Source organism: Podarcis filfolensis (assembly GCF_964270895.1).
Source record: "Podarcis filfolensis genome assembly, chromosome: 4".
NCBI classification, from domain to species: Eukaryota; Metazoa; Chordata; class Lepidosauria; order Squamata; family Lacertidae; genus Podarcis; species Podarcis filfolensis.
In genome coordinates, this window is record NC_139607.1 from 35,059,876 (window position 1) to 35,085,886 (window position 26,011).

The window sequence follows — 26,011 nt, forward strand, 5'->3', positions numbered from 1 at the left end:
TAATTCATTCTCCTACCAAATATTATTTAAGTAACAGGGTATCACGTGAGTTTAGGCTTATGAGATAGGCCAGGAGCTTTGAAGGACTCTGTCCAAGTTGTTAGCCTGAGGGAAAATTAAAATAGAAACAAAAAAGAAATCCTAGAAGCTAAAACATTAAAATTATGAAGGAGTAAGACTGGGGGAGAGCTTTGGGGAACACCCACTGCAAAATGGATATTCTGTTTCAGCAGGAACACACAGCAGGATAAAAATGTTTGCAATCGCTTCCCCTCTCTCTTGGACATTTTGCAAATAAGGGGTGGGGGAATCAGCTGACATTTCATACTTGACCACTGTAGTCCAGGGACTCAGCTACACTGGCAAAGAAAAAGCACTTTATATGTGCTTTATATGTATTATACATTATACATTATGTAACACTGTGACACCAGATGGCGCTGTGGAGTTCTACTTTTGCCAACCTGATTTCTCATACAAAGATTACAACATGTTTAACTGAAACACTTCTTTGATGTGTCTAGATCCAGCCCAGGTTGCAAATGATGCCACCTCCAAAGACGGGGAGCCAAGGCTTTTGAAGGGAAAAATAGCCTTGAAAAAGCCATATTTAGCCCCAAATTGTTTGCAGGCAATCATTCAATATAGCCCAAATTAAAATGCATCCTAGTTTAGCTGAGCTATAAATGGATTTAATGTTAGAGGTGGAGGGGGAAAGATCAAAGTCACTGCCTGGAGTTACACGAACTGAACAGAAAATTAACAATGCATGTTTGAAGGCCATCATCTCCTCCTGTGGAAAAGGAGCTGTTTTTACTCACACAAAATCATGTCGTGTATCCATAGACACTTCCTTGAAGTATGCAAAATTGAATACAAAACAGTATTCATACTCCCTTTGGAAAAGAAAACATTTAAGATTTAGAGTAAAAGGCATCAGAACCTAGGGATTTAGAGCCCTTAGAAAGCATTTTCGTTCCTTTTTCAAAGTAACGATAGAGATGAGTCACAGCTGTGCAAGTACAAAAGTCAATAAACTTAAAGGTTTACTATTACACATTAAGGGACGCGGGTGGCGCTGTGGGTTAAACCACAGAGCCTAGGACTTGCCAATCAGAAGGTCGGTGGTTCGAATCCCCGCGACGGGGTGAGCTCCCGTTGCTCGGTCCCTGCTCCTGCCGACCTAGCAGTTCGAAAGCACGTCAAAGTGCAAGGAGATAAATAGGTACCACTCCGGCGGGAAGGTAAATGGCGTTTCCGTGCACTGCTCTGGTTCGCCAGAAGCGGCTTAGTCATGCTGGCCACATGACCTGGAAGCTGTACGCTGGCTCCCTCGGCCAATAAAGCGAGATGAGCGCCGCAACCTCAGAGTCGGCCATGACTGGACCTAATGATCAGGGGTCCCTTTACCTTTACCTTATTACACATAGGCCATGGGTAGAAATAAGGTGTAGTAGGTGTCTAGAGATGATATCTGCCAAGCAACAGCAGTCAGAGCACATGAGATCTTTACAACACACAACAAAAGGCTTTACCAGACCTGCTATTAAATCTAAAAGCTTCCAGTTTTGTCAAAAGATGCCATTAATAATGCAGAAAAGCAGTATATTTTGTCGTGTCCACTTTACGCAAGGCCCCCCCCCAATTATAATCTACATTATACAAGGGAAACACAGTAGGGTGAACAAAATAGGAGATCCGCTGTTTCAGAACTGTGCTTTAAACTCACACACGCTATTTTGCTAGCGAACACTGGGAAATAGGAAGCTGTTTTCATACCAAGCAAAACCATTGGTACATCTAGTTCAGAATGGTTGACACTGAATGGCAGCAGCTTTCCGGATTTCCAGATGGGGAACTTCCCCATGCTGTTACTAGGCATTGAAACTAGGAGCTAGGTATGCAGAGCTAGATGCTCTGTCGCTGAGCTATAGTCCTTTAATCTGTAACAGAAGCTCATGGTGTTTTCTTGGAGAAAGACATAGGTCAGTGGCAGAGGATCTGCTTAGCACACAGAAAGTCCCAGATTCAATCTCCAGCCTCTCCAAGTAGGGGCTGAGATCGACTCCTTACCTGAAACCCTGGAGAGCCTTTGCCACTCAACACAGACAATGCTGAACTAGATGGACCCATCTTCTGACTCAGCATAGTTCTATGTCTGCCCTATACCTGGGATACATTTGATTGCTTTTGATGCCATGCTAATAGCACAGGAGAGAATCAATGGTATCATCTGCACTGCTATAAGCAGGCCTTATGTCCCCACTGTCTCCTCTAGCTTTAAGTAGCCTCAAGCTGAGATACATCACCATCATATTTAAGCTGAAAGAACTTGAAAGGAAGCTACTTAGGCTCTGGATTGCATTGCCCAGAGTTTAAATATTCAAATATTAATTCATGTCTACCCCATAATATGCTTTCCCCATTCATCTAGGAATCTTTTACAGTGGAAAGATAATATTTTTTGATATGGAAGTGCACTCTTAAACTACTTGGCTGACCAAACAAGGATGAAAGGGAACACAGAAATATGTGTTCCCTTTCATCCTCTCTAAATTCTAATTTTAGCTTTTCCCACCCGAGCACTTAGCTTATATTTAACCCAATATCGCTTATGTTACTTATCTTTTATTTAACTCTATATTATATTTAACCCAGCACCTAGATGATGATGATGATGATTAACATTTATATAGTACCATCAAATGGGGTCCCAGGATTGTTCATGGAACTCAATGTGTAGCCTTAGAAAAGTCATTATTTACTGCACTGAGCTATTAGGAAGATAATGCAACATAACCACTGGGACCCTGGACTCAGATAAGGATGTGATTCAAGTGCGATGACTGAAATTCCCAATTCTTAGAGATCTTAGCCTTAAGTGATGACTGTAAATCTATCGTTAGAAGAACATCGCTGGCATAAGTTGTTCAATCTTGGTACGCTGCAGTCCATTTCCTTTTTGAAACACTTCAATGGGATGCACAACAATATCAAAATAGGATTTCACTCTGAAGTTTCTTGCCCCTAACTTGTCGGACTAGTTTTGTGAGGAGGCACAGATGAAGGACTTCTTGATCAAACAAGCATAACTTAACGTCACTGAGTGTAGCCTGGGGGGCAATCATGAAAATGAAGCAGGCACTTCCCAAACGAAAGAAGAACAATGAAGTATTGATTTTTGTAAAGGAAGCCACATAAAGGGGAAATAATAACTGTGGTCACACATATATTTTAGGTGCAAAAACGGGCAATCCGATTATCAAGACACACGTACCACATGGCTTTTTTCAAGGTACAGGATGCTACGATGAGGTTATAGTTAGTAAAACAAAATTCACAAGAGGGAAAAACTTTAGGCAACACATGTTTTGAGAACCACTTATTGTTTCCACTCACTTTTTGAAGCTTTTGTCTTTTCAGTTATTTCAAAGTGTGCCAAGACGTTTTAAAGATGTTATTAATGGACTATATTTTCCTGCAATTTTTAATAGAAACAAAAAAGGGGGGGGAGAAGCAGCTTTAAGTTTCATAGGTAACTGCTGTTTGCTGTTCATATTTGGGTGAATAAAAGGCATTAGAGAATTGTGTTAAAATCAAAGAGATATTTATAAGCATCTATATTTTTATAAATATGAGGAATAAATAGCAATAGGCAGTCATGAGATTTAAATTCAGGAAATGTTTTACCACACACACACACACAATTAAAGCACTTATATTCCACCCTTGTAGCATAATCACTCAAATATATAACATTACAGTTCAATAAAACAATGTCAAATAATGGCCAAAGAAGTCAGGATCAGCAGTTAAAAACATCAGTAAGACATTTTATGCCTTGTAAAATAAATGTCTGCTGGAATATAAAGGTCTCTGGTAATCAGAAAGATGTTGAGGGACCAACCACATTTTATGGGGTGAAATGTTCCATGATCTGATTGCAGCCACTGAGAAGCTCTCAGATTCAGAATTTAAAAGGCCCCCAAATCCTCTGGGACCAAAGTGTACATTGGGTATTCTGAAATGAGAAATATTTATCTATTTTGCTTTACATTTATATCCCACTTATTCTATAAGGTGCTCAAGCTGGCACTCATGGTTCTCCGTATCCTAATATTATTCTCATAACCACCTTGTGAAGTAAATCAGAGTCTATGAAGTAAATCAAGGTGTCCCAGTGAGATTCACGACTGACAATTTGAAACCGGGTCTCTCAGACCCTAGTCTGATGCTCTAACCACTATACCACACTTATTATCACAATATACCCTAAAACATGTATACTATCACTTTCCTCAAACAGCACAAGCATGGCACTCCTCATGTTCGGCCTCAGTATATAGTCTATAATAAAAGGTTGTATTAAATGAAAGTGTAAGGAGAATATAGAATATATGAAATCCTATTTATGTCAGAAGACAAAGAGTGAATATTGTGATATTGGAAGGATGTTTATGGATGAGGATGATGGTGGATAGAGAAAGAGATGATATGAAAGACCCAGGAGTGTAGAACCATTGCAAGTTAGCATAGCTCATTCTGACCTACCTAGAGAAATAATCTAGTCAGGTAGATAGACGCTTCCTATGTTCTGAGCAGATCAAAAACATCCGATGGTTGCATACCAGTTGTGTCCCAATGTTCTGAGCTCCAAATTTTCCTCTTCTGACCAGTGTAAAAATAAGCAAAAGTGAATGCCTACAGGGAGCATTCATACAATGTCATCAATCCACTCCAGTAGCCACAGATCTCTCAGTCTGAATATTCTAACTCGAAAGGTTGTAAGGAGCATGTTCTGCATACTAGTACTTCTGCACTATATGGCTGAAACATGTAGTGTGTTTCTATATTGTTACCTTTCCTCACACATCAACAAGCCCTTCACCCTAGCACAGTAGAAGGGGGCACTTCTGAAGTGTTTCATAAGAAGGTGCCATATGTGATGGGAGTACAGTAGTACCTTGGGTGAAGTACCTGTTCGTTCCGGAGGTCCGTACTTAACCTGAAACTGTTCTTAACCTGAAGCACCACTTTAGCTAATGGGGCCTCCTGCTGCTGCCACGCCACTGGAGCATGATTTCTTTTCTTATCCTGAAGCAAAGTTCTTAACTTGAAACACTTTTTCTGGGTTAGCGGAGTCTGTAACCTGAAGCGTATGTAACCTGAAGTGTATGTAACCCGAGGTACTACTGTACAGTGATACCTTGGTTTACGAACTTAATCCGTTCTGGAAGTCCGTTCTTAAACCAAGGCCTTCTTAAACCAAGGCATGCTTTCCCATAGTAGCAGGGGACTCAATGTACAAATAGAACACACTCAACAGGAAGCAAAAAATGTTCTGCTTCCAAGGCAAAGTTCACAAACCAAAACACCTACTTCCGGGTTTGCAGCATTCTTAATCCAAGTTGTTCATAAACTAAGCTGTTCTTAAACCAAGGTACCACTGTACAACTCCCAGGATACTTGGCTATTGACTGCTGGTTGAGGATGATGGGTGTTGGTGTCTGACATCATCTGGAGGGCCACAGGTTCCCCAAGTTTGATAAACTTGCATGCGGTCCCAGTGCCTTGGTGTGCTTTTTACCTTTATACCACTTCCAACACCCATGCCACTGTGTTTCTCCCAGCCTAGTAATAGAACACACCATTGTGTACATAAAATTGCAATCGAATTCCACAGGACTGATTGTCCCTTTCCACAGAAACTTGGCTTCCATGAAACATAGTTCTGATAGAAATGTTGCATTTATGAATAGAATAAGATTTCTAATCATAACCAGGGCTGCAGTAAGTAGCACAGGGTAGAGGAAGAGATAATGGACATGCCACCCCAGCTGTAGAATGACATCAGAAGGCTTTGCCACGGAAGGAGACATGGCTGAGAAATGCCAGATAAGTGCATCTAGCTCTGACATGGAAGCTCTGGAAGTTATTTAAAACATCACTTTTGATTTATTTTAATCTGTGGGCCATGCGTATTACGAGTAGGACTGTTGCCAAGAGCAGACATGGGCCCCAATGCTCCCAGCCAAACGGGTTGCAGTAATGCATTTGATGAGGTTCACATCAAAATGTAGCTTTTCCAAAAACACCCAGGAGGAAAGCTACCAAGAATGGGCTCTCCATTCTGTTCCACATAACTTGAAAATAATGGCTAAATGGAGCGATGTGACAAGAATATGCCATATCATGCCAACAATCTCTGCCCCCCTCCCTATTGTTGCAGATTTTGTCTTAAGAAAATTGTGATGAACTACTCTTTGTATTTAAAGAGGGAATAAGAAAAGGGTGTAGCTTTTGCTTTTTATGTGGGGTGGTTAAAATGAGACCACCAGGACTAGCCATTCTAAGAATCCATTTTCATTGTCTATGAGACATTCTACTATATGGAATTTACTCTCAATATCCATTTCAAAACAAATGGGTCATTTCCAGTGTAAGTTCTATTCAGAAAACAAATGGACATGACAAACTTTGGGTTCATTATTTTCAGTGAGTCTACTCTAATTTAAAGTGAGTATGAAAAATGAAAAAGCATACAGATGCAGTCAAACGTTTAAGAAATTACGACCTATATTCCTTCTGGAAAACATGGTCTGATTGCAAATTTAAAGCCATGCCTTCATTTTTTCTTTTTATTATTAGACAATGTTTCTTTCTTTACCTTCCTCTTCTTGGCTCAACATACTACAGATGTATATATATGCCTATTTATTTTTATTTAATTCAGCAAATCAACAGAGTGGGTGAGGTCCAATGTCAGGCTAGTGCAAGAGGTTGGAGAATTATCATTGTTGTGGAAATGACTGCACAAGTAAGCCGCGGGTTGCACAAGAATTTTCACAAGTGCAAGAAACCAAATGAAAGCAAGCAAGCAATTACAAGCAACCAATTCCCGCTAGGGAAATGTTGCATGAGCAGGTTGTTGCTACAGTTGTAGATCTCCCAGTAATAGTGAGCAAATTTCTCTGCGCCTGTCATCGTTTCTTCTTTGAGGTTAAGAGGATGGATGGCGAAGGAGAATCTGCCTACAGGGTCTGTTTTATTCCAAGGTCGTAGATAACAGAGCAGATCCCACAAGCTGAATTCTATTATATTTTATCCACTTGATTTTGTATAAAAGGTTCATGCCTGGTAGGAATTTTCCCATTTGGCATTAGGCTTTGTGGTTTTTTCGCCTACCTCATAGCAACCGTCACAACTTTCTTGGTATTGGTGGGTAGGTTAGGCATTGGAATATGTTGCGGTGTGTGGAAGGGCTAGGTGTGGCAATCGCCTACGCCTTCAATTTTTGGGTATTCCGTTAAAGGAATCCGGCGGTTGTGGATCCTGTCCGATGCCTGTGTGGCGGGGGGCCATGGCACGACCCTCGGTGACATCAGGGGAGAGCTTATAGTTGGATTAGCATCAACGGGCTCCACCTACTGGTGAATAACCCCCCCTTTTCAGACTCACCCCTCTCCGAGTGGGTGGAGTCAAGTCACGTGATCCAATGCCTAAGCCAATACCTTTTCACTTGCTGTAATCAATAAAGTTGTGGCCTTTTCTTGCCCATTAACCTTATATTACTTGTCCTCGTGTCTTCATTTCACTACGCGGGGATCGGGTCCTCGAACCACAACAGAGAAGATCCCACAAGCTGAATTCTATCATATTTTATCCACTTGATTTTGTCTAAAAGGTTCATGCCCACAAGGAATGAATAGATTTGATCTATGAAGTTACTAATACTTTGAGAAGGATTCATTATCCAATAAATGACAGCACACTGTGTGCTGCTAGGTTTTAATTCTGTGAGTAGACTGCAGTCGCTTGGGAATTCCCCCCCCCCCCCGTTATAAGAGATTCAAAACACTTTGAGACATTTTTTTACCCTATTGGAAGTTACAAAGGTCAAATATAATTAATTTCAGAACTGATATACAATGAAAGAGCTGAAGAATTTTTGGACTAAGTTTTATTTACAGATCACAGTGATTTTCATTGTGCAATGAGGACTGACTTATATATTTGTACAGTACTTATACACATGAGTTCAAACAAGCAAGCAACTTCTCCGACATCAGTCCAAGTCAGCGTTGGAAGTCAAATCTGTTCAATTTGGTTTTTTACACAAATGTAACTATCCCTTACTTACTGTACAACAGAGTATTTATAAAGCTGTCATGTTTGCCATAGAAAAGTGCAAAACATAGGAAATCTGTACACAGTACAGTACAAAGGAATTATGCTACAGTTCTTGAAAGCTGAAAAATTCTGTAGTATAGGAATCACTGAATCTTAGTTTTCCAGGATGGCAAGATGACTGGCTTGCTAGTTTCCACTTTCCAAGATTTGTCCATCCAGTTAAACAGTTTAGTACCTACATTTCAATAAATTAAATTTGCTCTTCTACAGCAGATCACCTTTGTTAAATTCAACAACAGCACAAACGTTTGAGCAAGCAAGTACATCTAGGCAATTTAAGGCATGACCCCCATTTCAATTATACTGCATCATGTTTGGTTACAAAATTATGCCCATTATCCACCTTATAATTGAATACAGAGAAGGCTGTAGGGGCGATTTGTTTTGGTTTCATCCATATCATGCAAGCTGTGTGTTGATGTGAAAAGGGGAATTTTTGTTTCGAGTCCCTTAAAAAAGATCTAACCATTATAAAAATAAGGCATGAAGAATAAGAATTCTAATAAAAATAAATCAACAGGTGTATGAAAAATTTTAAGTGGAATTTAGGAGAAGCTAGGGCTGTGAAACGCATCTGTGGCCTGCCACATGTTGTCTGACTACAAACCCTCTCATTCCTGATCACTGGACATGAGGATTGCAGCTATGAAATTTGGAATCGAACATCTGGAGAGAAACAAGTTTCCTCTTCCTGGCATATAGGACTGCAGCCTAAGCCATCTTCGGGCATTATAGCTCCCATATAAAGCAACATGGGAGCAGCAAAACTGGGCTGTGGTTCCAGATCACATGGAAGCTTTTGTGCGCACCTCTGCATTTGAAAAGGTACACTTCCCAGTAGATGCCATGCTGTATGTGCAGACACAAGGGGCATAGATACTCACTGATCCTGCATTGCTCCTTCATAGGGGCTTATAATGCCCAAATAGAGGTTTAGATGAACTTGACACCCACTGATTTCAATGATACCCAAGTCAAAGCTAAATTGTTCAATTTACTTCAACTGGACCAAGTTCAGCTAACTCAGTCTGGATCCAGCCCAGTGTGTGCAGCTCCAGTTGATATTTTTTAATTTATTCATTTTATTTATATAAACTGTCAATAACTATTTCCCCAGGGCAGCTTACAGCAGAAAATTGGAAGATCAAAGCACAACACCCATATTGCATTATCACTTTTCGAGGCAGCCTTTTGCTGTTTCCAGTTTGGTGGCATCCTGCTAAATTAACCATAAGGCAGGCTTCAGACTTCAGTGCACAATATTTGCTGAGCATCACCAGTGCTTTGTGAACAGATGCACCAGAACAGCTCCTTTATATTGTTGTTTACGCTAAGGGAAGCTATATTCTAAAATGCACCTGTCATTCATACAAATGAAGATTCAGTTTCTTCCTGTGCAGAATTTAATTTACAATACATAATTGATTTCTTTTATGGATGATTAACTTGCCAACTGAAAGCCACAATTCTCTGGTATAACTTTTACAGCTAAGGGAATGTTACTGTCCTTACTTATGGAAGCACTATTTCAGTATTTTTTTTCCTTGAGAAAGAAGTTGTAATAGTATAACTGAATTCAGAGGATATAAATTTATGGAATAGCAGACCAACTCATAGAATACATTGGCTCAATTTACATATAACAATAAGGCAAATCATGGCTTAGCATGAGCATGCATACTCCCACAGAAGAGGCTGTTCCATTCTTCCTGTTTTGAGCTACCCATGGTTTGGCTTAGTGTGTCATGCAAAACCTGGGTGGATTGTTTCTTTTGCTTTAGACAAATTATGAGCTGCACCAGGGTTTGTTCTTGGTTTACAGCTCACAACCTCCTGTCCGGGAACATGTGCATTCATGCCAAGTTGTGGTTTGGCTGAGTGTTATGTGCAAATTAAGCAGTATGTCTTCCTGTATCCACTGTTTTTCTTGCTTAGTGTGGTTCCAACTGTTAAAACTGCTGCAAGCTAGAAACAAACAGAAGTACTCTGTTTGCAAGCACGTTAATATACTGCACATCAAATGCCAAGATTCTGCAACACAGGAAGTCAAGGTTTGGAAGGTTCATCTCGGAAGAATTATGCAAGACACACAAACATTGTTTGTTCAGAATCAGTAGATGCAGTAACAGCAAAACAGTCACTTATTCTCTGGCAGATAGATTGTACTAACTGCGAAAAGTACAGAAGGAAAAGCACTAGAACTCATTTGATACTGAGTAGGTGACAGGAAACTGTGAAAAGTTTCAATCCCCTGCCACTTGCAAGACACACTATCTCCTCTTTTTGGAGCCAGTTTTCCTCACAATGTGGTCTAAAAAAAATGTGATCTTATGTACAATAAGAGAAATATGGGGTTTTTGTAGCATCTCAGGTTCAAATAGTCACAGTAAAGGTCTGTGGGGAAAACTGACCAGAAGAGAGCAGAAAGATGGACAAGTCTTTACATTTATAAATTGCATATGCATGACCCACCTAACAGTGAGAATTTGCAGACTATGGGGAGAAGAATCAGTCATTGATTTTTTTTAAACAACTTCTTCAAATGTACAGACCAAACATCTATAACCATGGTAGGTGTCTAAAGCCATCATTGGAGAGAATTTCACATACAACAAATCTTTCTCTGAATGCACAACTGCTGAAATTTTATTTTTAAACATACATGCCAGTTCAAAGTTAAGCTTGCCAGAAATAAGTAAGCTTAAATCCTAGTAGTGGTACTAGGTGTGAACAGCTCAAAGAACACATCATAACCCTTCATATGTTGGATTTCCAACTCTAGTCAGTCCCAGCTGATCTGGCCAATGATCAAAGGGATGGGACTTGTAGCTCAGTCACATCTAGAAGGCCACAGGTTCTCCTTGCCTGTTGAGCTCAACCTTGGGATCGTGTAAGTATATAGTCCTAATTCTACATATTCTGGTTTATTTCAGCAGTATGAATGACATTAATTGACAGGTAGAAGATTCTACTTCAGAATCTGTAGAATTTTAATTTACACACAAGGATGTTCATTAATTTTCATGATGATGATTCAGAAGACCATGTGAATAGCCTTGTTTCCTGAAGTGATACTTATGTAATGTGAAATCTGATTGTAGCAGTTGATCTGTGGTTAATGTTTCATGCACCAAGCCATCACCTTAGGTTGCAGTTGTTCAGTGATGGTAATTCATGTATGAAACAGTGCATATGGCAGAAGATTTATTAGATGATCTTCAGGTCCCTGTAAGTGCAACGATTCTAAACCTAAACTCAGAGAACACACCTTACCAATAGGTACGATTTTGCCATGATTTCATATAGTTAATGAAAAACACTTTACATAGTCTGCAGTAATCAAGAATCATGATTTTCATGGACAAAATTTCAACTCAACTTCATAAAGAAAACATTGTGTAATCTAAACAAAACATACAGGCCCTTTATCTTTCAGCTTTCAAATAGTAGGGCTGCAGGTGTGGAGCACTGGAAATGATACAATTTTCTCAAAATTTACTTGTATATTTCTTTTTACAAAGAATTATAAAACGTATAGAAGATGCTGAAAAACCTATTGATCATTTTAAGATTTTCTTCTTCTAGGGGGCATCTTGAAAAAACATTTAAGAATAAAAACCATAGACTCTGTAAAGTACAAAAATTTACATTTCAGCACAGTTTCTGTGCCTTTTTCTGTATTGATTTCTTTATATACACATATTCTAATCTGTGCTTTAAATGACAATCTTAGTATAAACTTATAAAGTTAGTCAATGAGATAACTATGCAAAAATATTTGGGCATAGCAAGAAACAAAACTAAAAATAACGGTTTCTTTTTTAAAAAAAAACAACCCCCCAAAAACTATAACAGTTTCAAAGTCTACACCTCAGGGTAGGTGCTTCAGTATTTTAGTTTACTGAACTAATGCCAAATCCATACAACTAAACTTATCGACCCTTTCCCAACTTTTAACATTATTTCTTTATGAATAATGAAGTAACATTCTTTCACTCATTTCAAAGAAATTCTTCATAACTTTTTTCAAGTTCTTCTTTGCCGGTTCCCAACTAGCACATTAATAATCTTCCAGTTTCTACAAAATAAATAAAAACAAGTGTTCGATTAATTGATATTTCAGAGTAGTAGATACTTGAATCTCCTTATTCAAAGTTCTGGACTTTATGCACTGTAGGACACATAACCACAAGAAAATCTCTGCAAGGAAAGATCACTTTCTTTTTTTCATGCTACTCTAATAACCACTATTTTAAAATGCCTTTCTTGACTTTCAGTCAAGAAAGATCTCAAGGAATTACTTTTTACCAAAGGAAAAATCAGTATCGGGGTGATTCTATAAAGTACAAGAGTGGACATTCATTAACGCTATCTGCTGAAAAATGCGTAAGTGCAACAGGAATGAATAAAAACATCAAGATCACCATGGATGCTTTTACAATGCAGAGGAAGCGGATCTGATCCTTTTCGTTTCTTTACCCCCAACAGATAAGTTTGACAAGTGAGTGGGCCTACCAGCCTGCCAACTGTGTGACATCACAATGTCAGGTGACCTGTTTTCACCAATGTGTCTTAAAATCACTCCATGAAGGCAAATGTTCAGTGCTTTGCAAGCCCTGACAATCAGCTGATCATTGGGACTTTGTGTGCCTGCAAAGCCCCCTTTTGGCCCAGCTGCATCTTTACCTGCCTCACAGCTGATACAATATATGATAGGTGTGGCTTGGAAAGGTGGGTCTAATTAGGTCATGTGCCAGAGCTTTCCTATAGATGTTATAATGGAATAAAAAGGAAGTAGAACTTAGGGAAGATGAGTATCCAATACCTTAATGACATTTTGTGTCTCACATTTAGAAGTTCTTGAAAATTTCTAAATCTTTAGGAGGTACAGGAGGCATTTTGTTCCAGTCATCTTCAGGATAAGCTTCAAAGTTGGATGTATCACCATCATTTGATACCTTCGGAACTATAGGAGGCTGAATTAAAAAAGGAAAATAATAATCAATTTAAATCCCATGTCAAATGAAGTATAGTCTAGAATTTTTCACCCCCTCCCCAATTTTTTTTGCTTGGCATAAAGTTAGCTCATTATCACAGATTAGTTTTAGCACAATTGCTTGGCCTGATCAGTTATTTATCTATATTACAGTACATTTATATCCCACCTTTCTTTCATTATGGAATTTAAGTTCCTATCTAGGCTCTGACTTGAACCCAAATCTACTTTGCTCCAGCTGGGTGGATATCTTATCTGCCTCCTGAGAGTCCTATCACTAACTTCTTTTTGTCCATTGGAATCCTAACTTATAGTAAGTTTGGGAAATGTTTGGTGTGATGGCTCTGGGATTTCAACATAAAGAACTCAGGCATATGACCTTCACTATAATTCTAGGACAACCTTCCAAACAGATTTTTTTTTAGCTGAAAAAGAATCAAATGAAGCAGAAGTATAATGCATTATCTCAAAGCTGCATTTGTTTTTGCACAATTCACCTTTAATTTTCTCTGTGGTACAGCATCCCAGTCTACAGACCTGAACCATCTGTGCCTCTTCACATCATCAGCTCCATTCTTTTGAAGAAAAATCAAATTAGATGTTTATTCACTGACAGGAAATGCCAAAATATATTCTAGCAAACACTTTATGCAGACCCATATGTATTTCTGCCATCTGCATTTTGAAGGCACACTGTAGTGCACACAATTTTTCTGGTTCTCTCTTAAATACTGGATTCCCCAGCAGTTTTTCCTGTACCAAATTTGGATTCTGCTGTCACAAATCATCCTTTTACATACCGAATGCAAGTAATATTGTGAGATTGGGACTGATTTCTACAAAGCATATACTGAGTAAGGTTTTGATTCTTTTACCCTTAAGTAGCAGACCCACATGCAATAGTACAAGTTTTTGAAACTGATCTCAAATTTGAAATTGGTATGCTATGGGTTGTTCCTTTTTGAGGAACACATGACTGGAGTCCTACTGAATGAACAGAACTGCACACAGTATTCCAAATGCAGTTAGATCACAGACTGGAATAGCAGCAGTTTTATTTTAAGATTGTCTCCTAATGATCTCCAGCATGAAATTTGCCTTTCTCATAGCTGCTTTCTACATAGAATCAACATCTCCATCAAACTATCCACTATGACCCCAAGGTTTCATTCCTGGCCAAGTCACTGCCAGTTTAGGTCCCATCAGCATATATGTGAAACTAAGGTGTCTTGCACTAACATGCGTAACTTTATGCTTGTTTACACCGAATGGCATTTGCTACCTATTCACTCAAGTTTGGAGATGCCTGTTTGGAACTTTTTGCAATCCCTTTTTCTTTTAGGGATCTTGGACCAGGGCTTTCTTTCCATCCAGAACTTGCTGAAACTCAGTTCTGGCACCTCTCAGGTGGGCACCATTACCATTATAAGACAACAAGGGAGGCAGCCATGGTGAGTTCCGGCACCTCTTTTTCTAGAAAAATAGCATTGCCTTGAGCCCCACTGCTCACCCCTAACACTAGAATGATACAGCTTTCCCACACTTAAGAATACATTAATAAGATCCCCCCCTCCACAAAATAAATCAAATGTATTAGAATTTGGTTTTAAGCAAAAAGAGCATTTCTGGAAACCGAAGATAAGGAAAACGTTTTCTGCCAATGGTTAGGATGTGCTGAGATTTAAAAGTAGCATTTAAAGCTTACCTTCATGTTTCCTAGCCGTCTTGTTCGGTCAACCACAAGAAGTTTTTTAATAAGGTCCCTGGACAAGGGGTGGTAAAAATTGATTTTTGAAGTTGTATTTGAGTTCAAGATGACAGAAAATATATAAAGGCATCTAATAATAGTGAAAGTAGTAGTAGTAGTAGTAGTAGTAGTAGTAGTAGTGTAATAAGGCTAACATTTTCCCTGCAGTTATCAGCTTTCAAATGGAGAGAGATTGTAGCTTGAGCAACAAACCTCCAATGCTTAATACTCCAGTTGAGATAACTGGGGTGCAGCTGGGGAAGGTGAGCAATAAATCCACCTTTCAACACACCTTTGACAGGGATGCAGACAGAGTAACTGAAAGCTGAGTTGCCAAGAAAACATATGGGGAGGGCAGGTACATATTTCACAATTATTAAATTCTTCGCTGATCTACTCAAACCATTTAGTCAGCATTCCAGTTTGATTAAGTGACCCCTTATAAATACATATTAAGCACACAGCTGCCACCGGCTGAACTAGTATAGTTGTATCGTTTTTCAGCCATGTGATATATAGTTTCTACTCTATTAATCCTTGCTGCAGACTGGGGAGGGGCATGGTCTGGGAGAGGCATTTCCTGCAGAGAGGTCCCCATACTTGCTCTAGTGGTTTAGGAGCAAAGGAACTGTGCAGTTGGTGAAGGTCAGGCAGACACCTTTAAGATATTCTCTGTAAAGCCCTACTCTCAAGCCCACTTGGCTGAGTCAGGGCTATGACCCGACTGCTTACATAAAGTATAGACAAAAAGATCCTGCTCGGGTTTCAGTTCACACTGGAAAGCTTCCCAAAGCTTTGTCAGAAAAGCCCAGGGGTTCTACGCCTCCCTTGTTCTCAAGGGTTGTCAGTTTCCCTGAGCTGTGCCCTATATGCCAGCTCAGGGACGACAGAGTTCCCTGGAGTCTTAAAAATAGGCTCTGTCTGAGCTATAGAAGGCAAAGTAGTGTCTGATTTTATGAGATTTGCTAAGCTGTTGGGTGGAAATCTTCATCAAACATGCAAATTGCTATATGAAAACCAGAACTAATGCTACTAATTAGGCTCAGCTCTAATTAAAGTTAAATATTTAAAACTCTGAGCAAGCTTTCTGAATTCACATTAGAGCCCCCTAGAATTTAATTAATGTCAAGTATATAAATTAGAGCATTCTCTCCCCAGAATCCATAGACAGTGCACACTGTACAAATAGTGGCTGCATGTGACAAGCGGCTTCATACACTGTACTTTGAATGGCACTTTAAAGTAAAGCTAAGGTAGAACCAAAATAGAATAAACCAGCGATTAAGGTGAATGCACTTACTTTACATATAAATCCAGATGCCTGGGGAAATCTATTTTACCAGCAAGAATCTTCTGATATATTCCAAAAGGGTTGTCATCAAAGAATGGAGGAAACCTAATCAAGAGGAGGAAGACACATGAAACCACACAGCTGTAAGTTTAAAAATCTTTGAAAATATATTGCAATATAGCCTACTTTAAATGCCATCTGCTTCCCAATATTAGACCTGCAATTATTTATGCATACAGCTGTACTGTACTTACTGAAGTCCAGAAAAGTTACTTCTTAAACACATACACATATTGACTACTTCTGCTGCCCCTTCGCCTGGTGTAAACCAAAGAATACACTTTCTAGAAACATACATAAAGCATAGAGAATGACAGTATGCTTATACCATGCAACGAGTGACAAAATTATGAATGGGTTTTTTTTAAAACACTTTGGGTTGCCTTGCAGCCTTCACTTTTGCCCTCTGAAGCACCCTGCGTCACAGTGAAGTCAATCCTCTTGTTAACAGGCTGGGGTTTTTATGCCTTGGTGTATGCATTCCTCACAATTGAGGTACAGGGCATCTGTTAAAGAAATAGGTCTGATTTATTAAGTGCTAGCTTGTGATGAATAGGGGTCTGATCATAAAGCTTGCTATGCTAGCAAGACCTGGGGTGGCATGTTTTAAATACTGGTGAAGCAGCATATCTGTGCCATGAGGATATTACTTTAGTTAATAAACTTAGTACAAATATTTAGCACTTAAGTATAAAAGGAGCTCTAACAAAACACCCAAGACCTCTTCAGAAACATGTTTTTAAGCCTTAGATCCTCATGTGTCTTGTAAATTTTGTCCATCTTGGGAATAATTCCTCCTGCTGTTCCAATTTAAGAAATCAGCTTCATGGGTATTTTGGAATGGTTGATGTTAGGTAGTAATAGATCAGTTAAAAATGGAAGTGTTTGTTTTATTGTTGGAGAAGTCGACTCCAGTTTAATGGCTAACACTATTATAATACCAGCTATTGACGGGCAGGAAAAACCTTTTCTTTCCAAATCAGTTAGGTGGGATTGGAAAGTATCTTTCAACTAATTCCTCGTGGTCAAAAGAACTCAGGGTATAAATAAAGCCAAATAAAGCCTAGCTGGTGACTTGGAACCGAAGTGTCCTAATCCTTATTTCTGGAGCCACAAGGATCGTTGTTGCATATATTTTTTTACAAAGCTTTTCTCTGAAGGAACACTGTTGAAGTAAGGTGAAGAAGAAGAGCTGGTTTGGCAAGCAGGCAAGAATCGAGTAGCCAGCAAAAAGCATAATTTATAGGAGCGCATTTGTAAGGAATTATTTTATACAGTCGTATCCCGGAAGTCGAACGCTTTGCTACTAGAACGTTTTGGCTTCCAAATGCCGCAACCCAAAAGTGAGTGTTCCGGTTTTAAAACGTTTTTTGGAACCTGAATGTCCAACACAGCTTCCGCGGCTTCCGATTGGCTCCAGGAGGAAGGCGGGTGGATCTTTGCAACCCAACACCACATATGCTTAAGACGGCCCTGACAACAGGTTTCTCTTGTCTGCCCTTCAAAAATGCCCAAGCCAAACACCTCAATGGCTCATCTTTGTACTCTAAGTGGGTGAGTTTTTGCCTGGCTGAAATGTATCCTTGAACTCTTAATGCCTTTTGCTTGTGCGAGTGGAGGAGGATGTTGGTGTCTGTAGAAACCAGGGTACTGTACAAAGGGGGAAATGTATATCAGTTGCTCCTCCATCCACTATTGCCTCTGGCCACACTCATCACTGGAATGTGGTCCTCAAAAGGCTGCCCAGAAGGAAATGTGGCCTCTGGCCCAAAAAAGGCTCCCAACGCTGCTCTAGTATTTGCCTACAGGTCGAAATATCATTAGTGTTTCTTCCAGGGATAAGGCATGCCAAAGGTTGCTGGCATGTATTGAAACATTCTGATCCAACTGAGAGAGCTAACAAATTAAATAAAAAATTAAAGTTCTCCAGATTTTAATAAGCCCCTCTAGCCTGCCCTCCCCTTTAAGTGATGTTTTCCTTTGTCACATAAGTTTGGTATCAAGCAAGCACAGCTGGCGTTTAGGAATTGGTTTTTTTAGTGTGCCGTCTGCTGACTGCAGTATTGGGACCTGTGAGCCAAAGCAGAAGTGGAATTTTCTTTATTAATGGAAGATTCCATCAAGCAAGCTTTTCAGATTCTTTAAACATAATTCAGAGTAAGATACAGCTCAGATCAGCTTTAAAAGCCTATGGTATAATATTCTTTTGATGTGCATTTAATCAGGCAACACCGTGTGGGTGTGTTAAAAATACTACTTAGGAAATTGCTTCTATTTTTAAAAAAAAACATGTCTGTGCCTCTTTAGCTGATTTGTATAACAGATTCACAGTAATGTTTCTGCAGGAAGTACTTTGATACTAGCAGACCACATGTTGGTTTGACTTGTTTTTATCTTTTTATAGAAGGTTCTTCTATAAGAAAAAGCCAGTAAAAGACTGCAGGCCTCATTTAAGTCTTATGTGCATAGGCTCTCTATTTTAGACTGTTTATGAAAAGCATACAATTATGTCAGAAACCTAATGAATCCATATTATTCAAGGGAATTATTCTTAATATTTAAAACCAGATTTTTGCACTGATTCCTGAGAATTGTTTGTAGCTGATTGAGTAGATTACTGCCTTGTTTGACCATCTTTTTAGCTGGTTTGCTTGTAAAAAAAGCCAACATCGCTTTAACTGTAGGAATGAAAATTGGTGTGCACATTCAAGACACAGATCTATGTTTGAAGTGCCTTACTAGTTACCTCCAATAGATAATAAGAGTTGAAGGGAAAATGTATGGATAAATTATCTGGTACACATACCATTTCTGCAGAGTTATACTAATGCAACATTAAGCAATGATACTTTACACAATTCTTTTATAACTGCACCCCCATCTTTTTTCAAATGCAAAGGATTAGATCTAGATTAAGTTAGCTGAACTGAAATCATGATTTCTCAATGAGAATATAGTTCAGCTAACTTGGATCCAACCCTATTGACTTCGCTGGGATAAATCTAATCCAAATGCCAGCTTAACAAATTTATCTTTTACTAGTGCAGGAAATTGCTAAGAAAGCCTTTCTGCAACAAAGCTAGTTAAATCATCTACACATTATTCTGAAAATGCTGCCATCTAGTGGATTCAAATATTCATGGATTTATGCGATATTTAATTATAATATTCTCGCTGTAACACACACACACAGAGGTGTACATGCAGCAAAAAATGTCGATTAAACAGGTACCAGCAAGAAGCCCAACGAACTCAAACAGCATGAGCCCCAATCTAGCATAGAAATTTAAGATTATCAGATGTATCTTCTCATACTGAAATACTGAATGCATATATGGGATTTGTTCTCTTTTCCCAAAACAGATTCTCTTTGAAAATAGCATGCCTGATGAGTTAAAACTTCTTAAAATAAATGTGAGAATGTCTTTAAAAGATGTATTGATTTTCTAAAATTAAAAGTGTGATCTATTTCAATTAAAACTTGTTAGCGAGGCATGAAACCTACCACCCAATGACACAAGTGGATCTAAGTGTTGAACATGGGATTCTTTTTGAATTCAAAGTTACTGGTAATATATGTGCCCCTGAATCATCATCCAACTGAAATATTCTTGCATTTGTCTATGGGTGGCTATGACATGGCTACAGGATGTATCTAAAACAGGGATGGGGAACCTGTGACTGTCTAGATCAGAGCTTTCCAAACTGTGTGTCACAACATGTTAGTGTGTCAGTTGCAGTGTGTAGATGTGTCATGTGAATGCACTTCCCTGGCTGGAAAGGGGTTAGTTTAACCTCCGGTTTGCTAGTAAAACTGAATTACTGTGTCACGAAATGATGCATGTCCAAAAAGTGTGTCATCAACATGAAAAGTTTGGAAAGCTCTGGAAAGCTCTAGATGTTATTTGACTCCAGCTCCTATCAACCCCAACCAGGATGGCTGATGATCAGGGATGATGGAACTGCAATGCAACAACATCTGCAAAGCCACAGGTCCCCTACTCCTGCCACAAACAATTCAGCCATATGAGGGCACCAATTACATGGTTCTATTCTATGAAACTGGCACCTTGCCAGGAAGGGGCCACTACCTATTGCATGGGAAAGGCACACACAATTAGTCCCAACCATATGCCTAGGTCACTTAGATGTTGTTTCAGTTGTGTGGGAGTCTCCCATGGATACGTAATACCATGAGACTGAATGTTAAAAGGCACTGTTTTCTCACAAGGAAACAAATATTTATCATCTCAATTTTAGAAGACGGGAATTCTGTGCAGTTAAGTATGCTGATGTTGTGCAGAACAGTCTCGTTTTCTGTCTCCAAAATTGCTTTTCCACACAACACGAAAGCAAAGCTGGGACATGTAAAAGAACCAGATTTTCCATATTAGTTCACTGTGAGAAAACGAAAAATATCTGTACTTCACTTAATTCTATATTCCCCATTCAACTTACCCAGACAGCATCTCAAATATCAGAATGCCGAGGGCCCACCAATCTACTGCTCTTCCGTGACCTTTACTCTGGATGACTTCTGGGGCAAGATATTCTGGGGTCCCACAGAGCGTCCATGTCCTAAGAAAAAAATAAGAAGGAACAGGAAGCTAAAATTACATTTCATATTTGTGATGGATTAAGCTTTCATTGAAACTGGGCTACCCAAGACCTAAAGGCTTGTAATCAGAAACAGTTCAGCATGTTTAAAGTTTTAGGAGAATCACAGCCACATTACAATACCATATAAATGGCATAACCTCTTATAAAATTGATGAGGCTCTGAGAACTGTTCTGGTTACTGAATTTATGGTTATTTGTATTTATTGTAATGCTGCTTATATTAGTTTAACATTTTTGTTTATTTGGTTTTTTTAAAGGTTGTAAACCACCTTGGTATTGTTATGGATGAGAATATATAAAAGATTACAAAAAGATAGATAAATGAAGTTAATACTTAGTGAATACAATTAGAATTTCCTCCTAAATGTTTATACTCCACACTGAAAGCAAGTGAGCAGTAACTCTCACAGACTAAGTGGAGCAGAACTCCAATTTATCACCTGAAGCAGGAGGCTTAAGCAAAATGGCCACAAATGCTTGGTCACAGCTCAGGGATAACAGTGTACCCAGAACCAAATGGTACTGATTTTATCCCAGGGATTCTGGCCACCAGACCATTCTGTCCAATCAGATTCCTAACCTGTTGCTGTACTAGTAAGTATTGAATAGGTTAAGCTAGGTATTTTGAACAAAATTTACAAAAAAGAGAGAAGATCTCGACTTAGCACAAGAAGAAAATATATTTATGATAACTATCTTAATCAATGATGTAGCCATATTTGTAACTATCTAGTATGGAATAGGAATGTGTCCCACTGACAGTGAGTGCATGAATGACAAAATGAGCCTAACTGCACACCTGATGTTATTCTCCACTTCAAAATATACACAAAGATTCTGCAAATCCACTTACAAAGATGCTTTTTAGCCACACGTGTCTGTTTTAATGAGGGAGAATCTTTTACTGGAATAGAAAAGCCAATCAAACAGATATTTAGAGCATTTCTCTGCTGGAAGGTTCAATTTACTTTAGTCCCAGACAAAAGTACGGTAATTTACACTGGAGTTGTGCAAACAAGGATAATTTTAATGCTATAGGGAACCAAGGAAGAACCCAAGGAAGCTCAGAGAAACTGGAAACAAGGATCTGTGAAATCCTTGAGCTCGTCTGACCAAACTCCAGGAAGCTCCCTGATCTAGATAACTGACAGATTTTGAAAAGACCATCTATATACTCTATGGTGGGTCTCCTCTTCCTCCTTTATGAGAAAGACAGTGATCAAGTCTGCCTTTTTAAGGCACAACATCAACTCCTGACTAGAAGTTTATCAACTTCTGCACTTTTGAACTTAATATCACTCTTCAATACAAAGTTCAAAATCAACTTTTGAAAACAGGAAATCATAGCAGCCCTAATGCTTGTACACTGGGTAGGATACTTTAGTAAGAACTGCAGGGATGCACAATATGGTGTGTTCTGGGTGTTGCTGGGACTCCACATCCCATCAGCCATAGTCAGCATGGACACTGGTCAGGGTTGATGGGAGTTGTAGTCCAACAGCATCTGGAGGGTATTTACATTGGCTACCTATTCTTACTGACAGTGTTATAGTAATCTGTCGTCTACAAGATCTACTCAACCGATCACAGCTGCCAATAAATACACTATGCATATGAAGACTTTTGTCACAATGCAAGTGGACCATGTGAATTTATACAAGGCAAGCTCCTTTTTAAAAGTTTTAGAGATCAAACACATGCTGCATAAAAAACATTCTCCGTTGCAAAAAGTAGCCAAAGGCCAATCACTAATCCCTTTAAAATACTTATTTGAAGCTAGAAACAACCCTGGATTTAAAACTCTCTTATATGCTACACAGAAGCTAAGTTAGAGGTCCCAGAGGATAATGTACTCTACCATTCCAAGTTTTCTATAGGAATTTATCCCAGTTTAATAAAAGACTTAAAAGCTGTCCCAATGAGCAATCACACTTAATATTTCTGAGTGTACCAAACCAAAGACCAAATATACCCGATCTCTTTATTTGAGGCAATAATTCTGCAATTCATGCGGGATGCTTTACCAAAGGTTTTCAAGCCTACTTCTAAGGTTGCACTTACTTACTTCAACAATTTATATATTGCTTACTACTGTAGTTTCTAAGCTGTGTACCAAGGAGTTATAAAAGAGATGCAAAAGATTAAAAATGAGTTAAAATTAACCACAATCCAGGAAAGCTTACTTAAAATGCTTGCTGAATTTTTAAAAAAATGTCTGTACTTAGGCTATATTTATTTACAAACAATCATGTTTTAGTTATTCCAGCAACTGGCTAGTAACATGCTTCCAATAAAATAAGGATATTGCAAAAACAAAAACAAAAAATGATTTAAATCAAGTACAGTATTTAGATGAGAATTTTTTGCTTGGCAATTTAAATCTGGATATAAACCACGCTTCACTTAAAATCCATCCATCCTGGAAAACTGTATATTCAAATTAGAAGGAATGAAGTGTTCTGAATTTATGATACATTGTTTCCTCATGTTATTACCTTTGAAAAAACGAAAAATCCCTCTTATTGGATTTTTTTTTACCTCCTTCCTAAGAACTTCAGCCCAATAGCAACACTAAATTCAAAACTCAATAGATCAATAAAATATCAAACATCAGAATAGATTATCAGGATTAAAATTGCCCTATCACTGCTTAACACCCCCCTCCCCAAAAAAGCATGCCAAATAAAACAAAGCAGTCTTGCAGCACTTAAATATAGCTTCAAAGCCTGAACTTAGCAAGTCTCTAGGATATATATATTTTTTTAATCCAAGGCAGTCATTAAGCACATCCATCTTCAAGGGTCCACAGGTTTTGACTACAAGTCTATTCAAACATTACTCCCATGGTGTCCAGTGGGGCGTTCTCCCAAGTTAATGTACAGAGCATTGCTTCCTTAGTCTGTAGCCTTGTGCTGGACCTCCACTGGAAGAAGGGGCTATGCCTTGCTCTCCTCTTCAGCCCAATCTTTTGGAGCTGCAGGAGGGGAACAGAGTTGTTTCTGTGCTGTCCCATTAAGATGTTCTGCACCCTCTGTTACTAAAACTTCCAGCCGCATCCTTCCTCTGTAGCTTGCAGCTGGAAAGGGCAGAGGAGTCCTTTTCATATTTGCACTGAGCCCTCTGAAGCCCCATGCAACTATAGGCACAATCCCCAACCCACTATCTTCCTCTGCAGAGGATGAGCTGGAGCTCCCTCTCATCCTTTTTGCCCAAGGATGCTAAAACACTTGCCATGTCAAGGAGGGGAAACGGAAATGTGAACCCCCACATATCTTCATCTACAGTCAAGAATCAGCTAGCTTTTAAATCCTGCAATGTAAAATCAGAGAGGTGATAGTATCTGCAGCATTTAGTACACAAGCAGTTCATAGGCAGGCATGTGTGTGCATGCACGGGGAGCCAATTAACAGGCGAAATGTGCTCTCTGAAATCCAACCCCATGAGGACACTATGCTCTACATCAGCTGAAGCCACTACTGCAAGTCACAAAACCTGCTAGCTAGCCTTATCTGAGCCTTATATGGATTAAATGAACTGTCCCATATCCAGTCCATTCTCATGGCCAGATGCTGGGTAGTCAGCACTGCAAGACTTGGATCATAGGGAAATAATACCTTGTGAACTTTCCCCATGTGTGGAAGTGGCAGCGGTGAGCAAGACTTGGTCGCATCTGTTGCCAAGGTGGGCTTACAGTGTGTGAATGTGTCACAGGCCCTTTCTGTGTTCTATCAATCTTCAGCCAGTGTCTCAACCAGGAACCATCAATGATTAATAGAGCAATTATTGGCTTGTTCACCTAATAACCCTGTCTCTCTGTGTTTAGTGGGTTTACTTTCATGAAAATATATGGAAGACTGCAACTGTGTTCTGCACAGTAACAGGCAACTATCACAGTGAGAAGGGGATGGTTTCAGCCTCCAGGTAGAGAGGCAGCTTAGCTTTTGACAGGCCATTCATAACCTAGGGCCTATCTGCTGGATGGCATTTCACCCAGAGAGTAAAGTCGCCTTTGCTTCTGTAAACACTGTGGCACTCATAACCTTAAAAACACACACACCGCAATCTGTTATCAGCATGAATCAAGCACCAACTGCTCTGTAGTCATCTGCCCTCCTACTTAATCCCCCTCAATTCCCCAGTAAATCACACTAAGCATAAAGACGAAAGATGCCCAAGAGACACTGAGTCATGACTGTTGCACAAAGGATAACACAACAAGGCAGATTATCCAGGAGCTTGACCTTGTAATAATGAGCAATGGTCTTACTTAACACACACACAGCCTAATAGTTGGTGGCTCTTTCTCACATAGGACCAAAATAGATTTATTTCTATTTTCAGTTGTATTACAGCAAGCCTTCCATTTAGCTCCACTGCCTGACTTTGTGCTTCCACAGGTTCCCTTTCCCAGCACCAAGCTACAGAAGAAAGCTAGGGGTCCTCTCCTTGCTCTCACCAGAGGGCTATGAAAACACTCAGCTCTGGTGAGGGGGTGGGCATGTGGACCACAGGTGTAGAACTTTCACATTGTACCTTCAGTTTAATATAGTCTCCAATCAAGATTGTATTAACATTCAAACTAAAAGCTACAGAAGTCATTTTCGAACTTTCTGCTTTCAAGTAGCAGTTTCCATAACATTTTGGGCTGCTGAAGAATCCTTGCACATAGAGCATAGGCACTATATCCCAGCTGAATCAATGAGATCATTTGTAGGAGCTTTACTTGAATTGGTGAGGCTCATTTGACCTCAACGCAAAATCCAGCTTTCAATGCTAGTGGTCCACTTTCATGGAATGCTCTTCCAATACAGATTCAGCAGCAACTTTCCATATTAACCTTCAGACTTCTGCTGAAAACTTTTCTCTACCGCCAGGCTGATGCAGAAAATTGAGAAAAACGTAAGCTGAGGATCTTTTTTGTGTGGTTTTTTAATTGCATAACCACTGTATTGATTTTTCAAAAAATGAAATTTCAGTATGCAAGTATTTTTAAATATATAAACAAGGTTTTCAAAAGCTACTAGCCATGGCGGCTATGTTCCACCTCCACTGTTGGCTGAAGGATGCCTTTGAATACCAGTTTCTGGGAATCACAAGTACCACTGAA

The 26,011-nt window shown here is 39.2% G+C and overlaps 1 protein-coding gene across 1 annotated transcript in view; it reads right to left on the reverse strand.

The window, feature by feature from the left end:
- Positions 1–7,943: 7,943 nt before the first annotated feature.
- PRKX (protein kinase cAMP-dependent X-linked catalytic subunit) overlaps positions 7,944–26,011 on the reverse strand; it is a 57,372-nt gene continuing 39,304 nt past the window's right edge. The window contains exons 4-9 of the mRNA XM_083611847.1: positions 20,743–20,862; positions 16,234–16,329; positions 14,892–14,949; positions 13,684–13,761; positions 13,016–13,166; positions 7,944–12,268 (exon numbers count right to left, since the gene is read on the reverse strand). Coding sequence (XP_083467973.1) covers positions 13,041–13,166; positions 13,684–13,761; positions 14,892–14,949; positions 16,234–16,329; positions 20,743–20,862 — 478 coding nt within the window. The 3' untranslated portion in view covers positions 7,944–12,268; positions 13,016–13,040. The remainder of the gene's footprint in view (positions 12,269–13,015; positions 13,167–13,683; positions 13,762–14,891; positions 14,950–16,233; positions 16,330–20,742; positions 20,863–26,011) is intronic.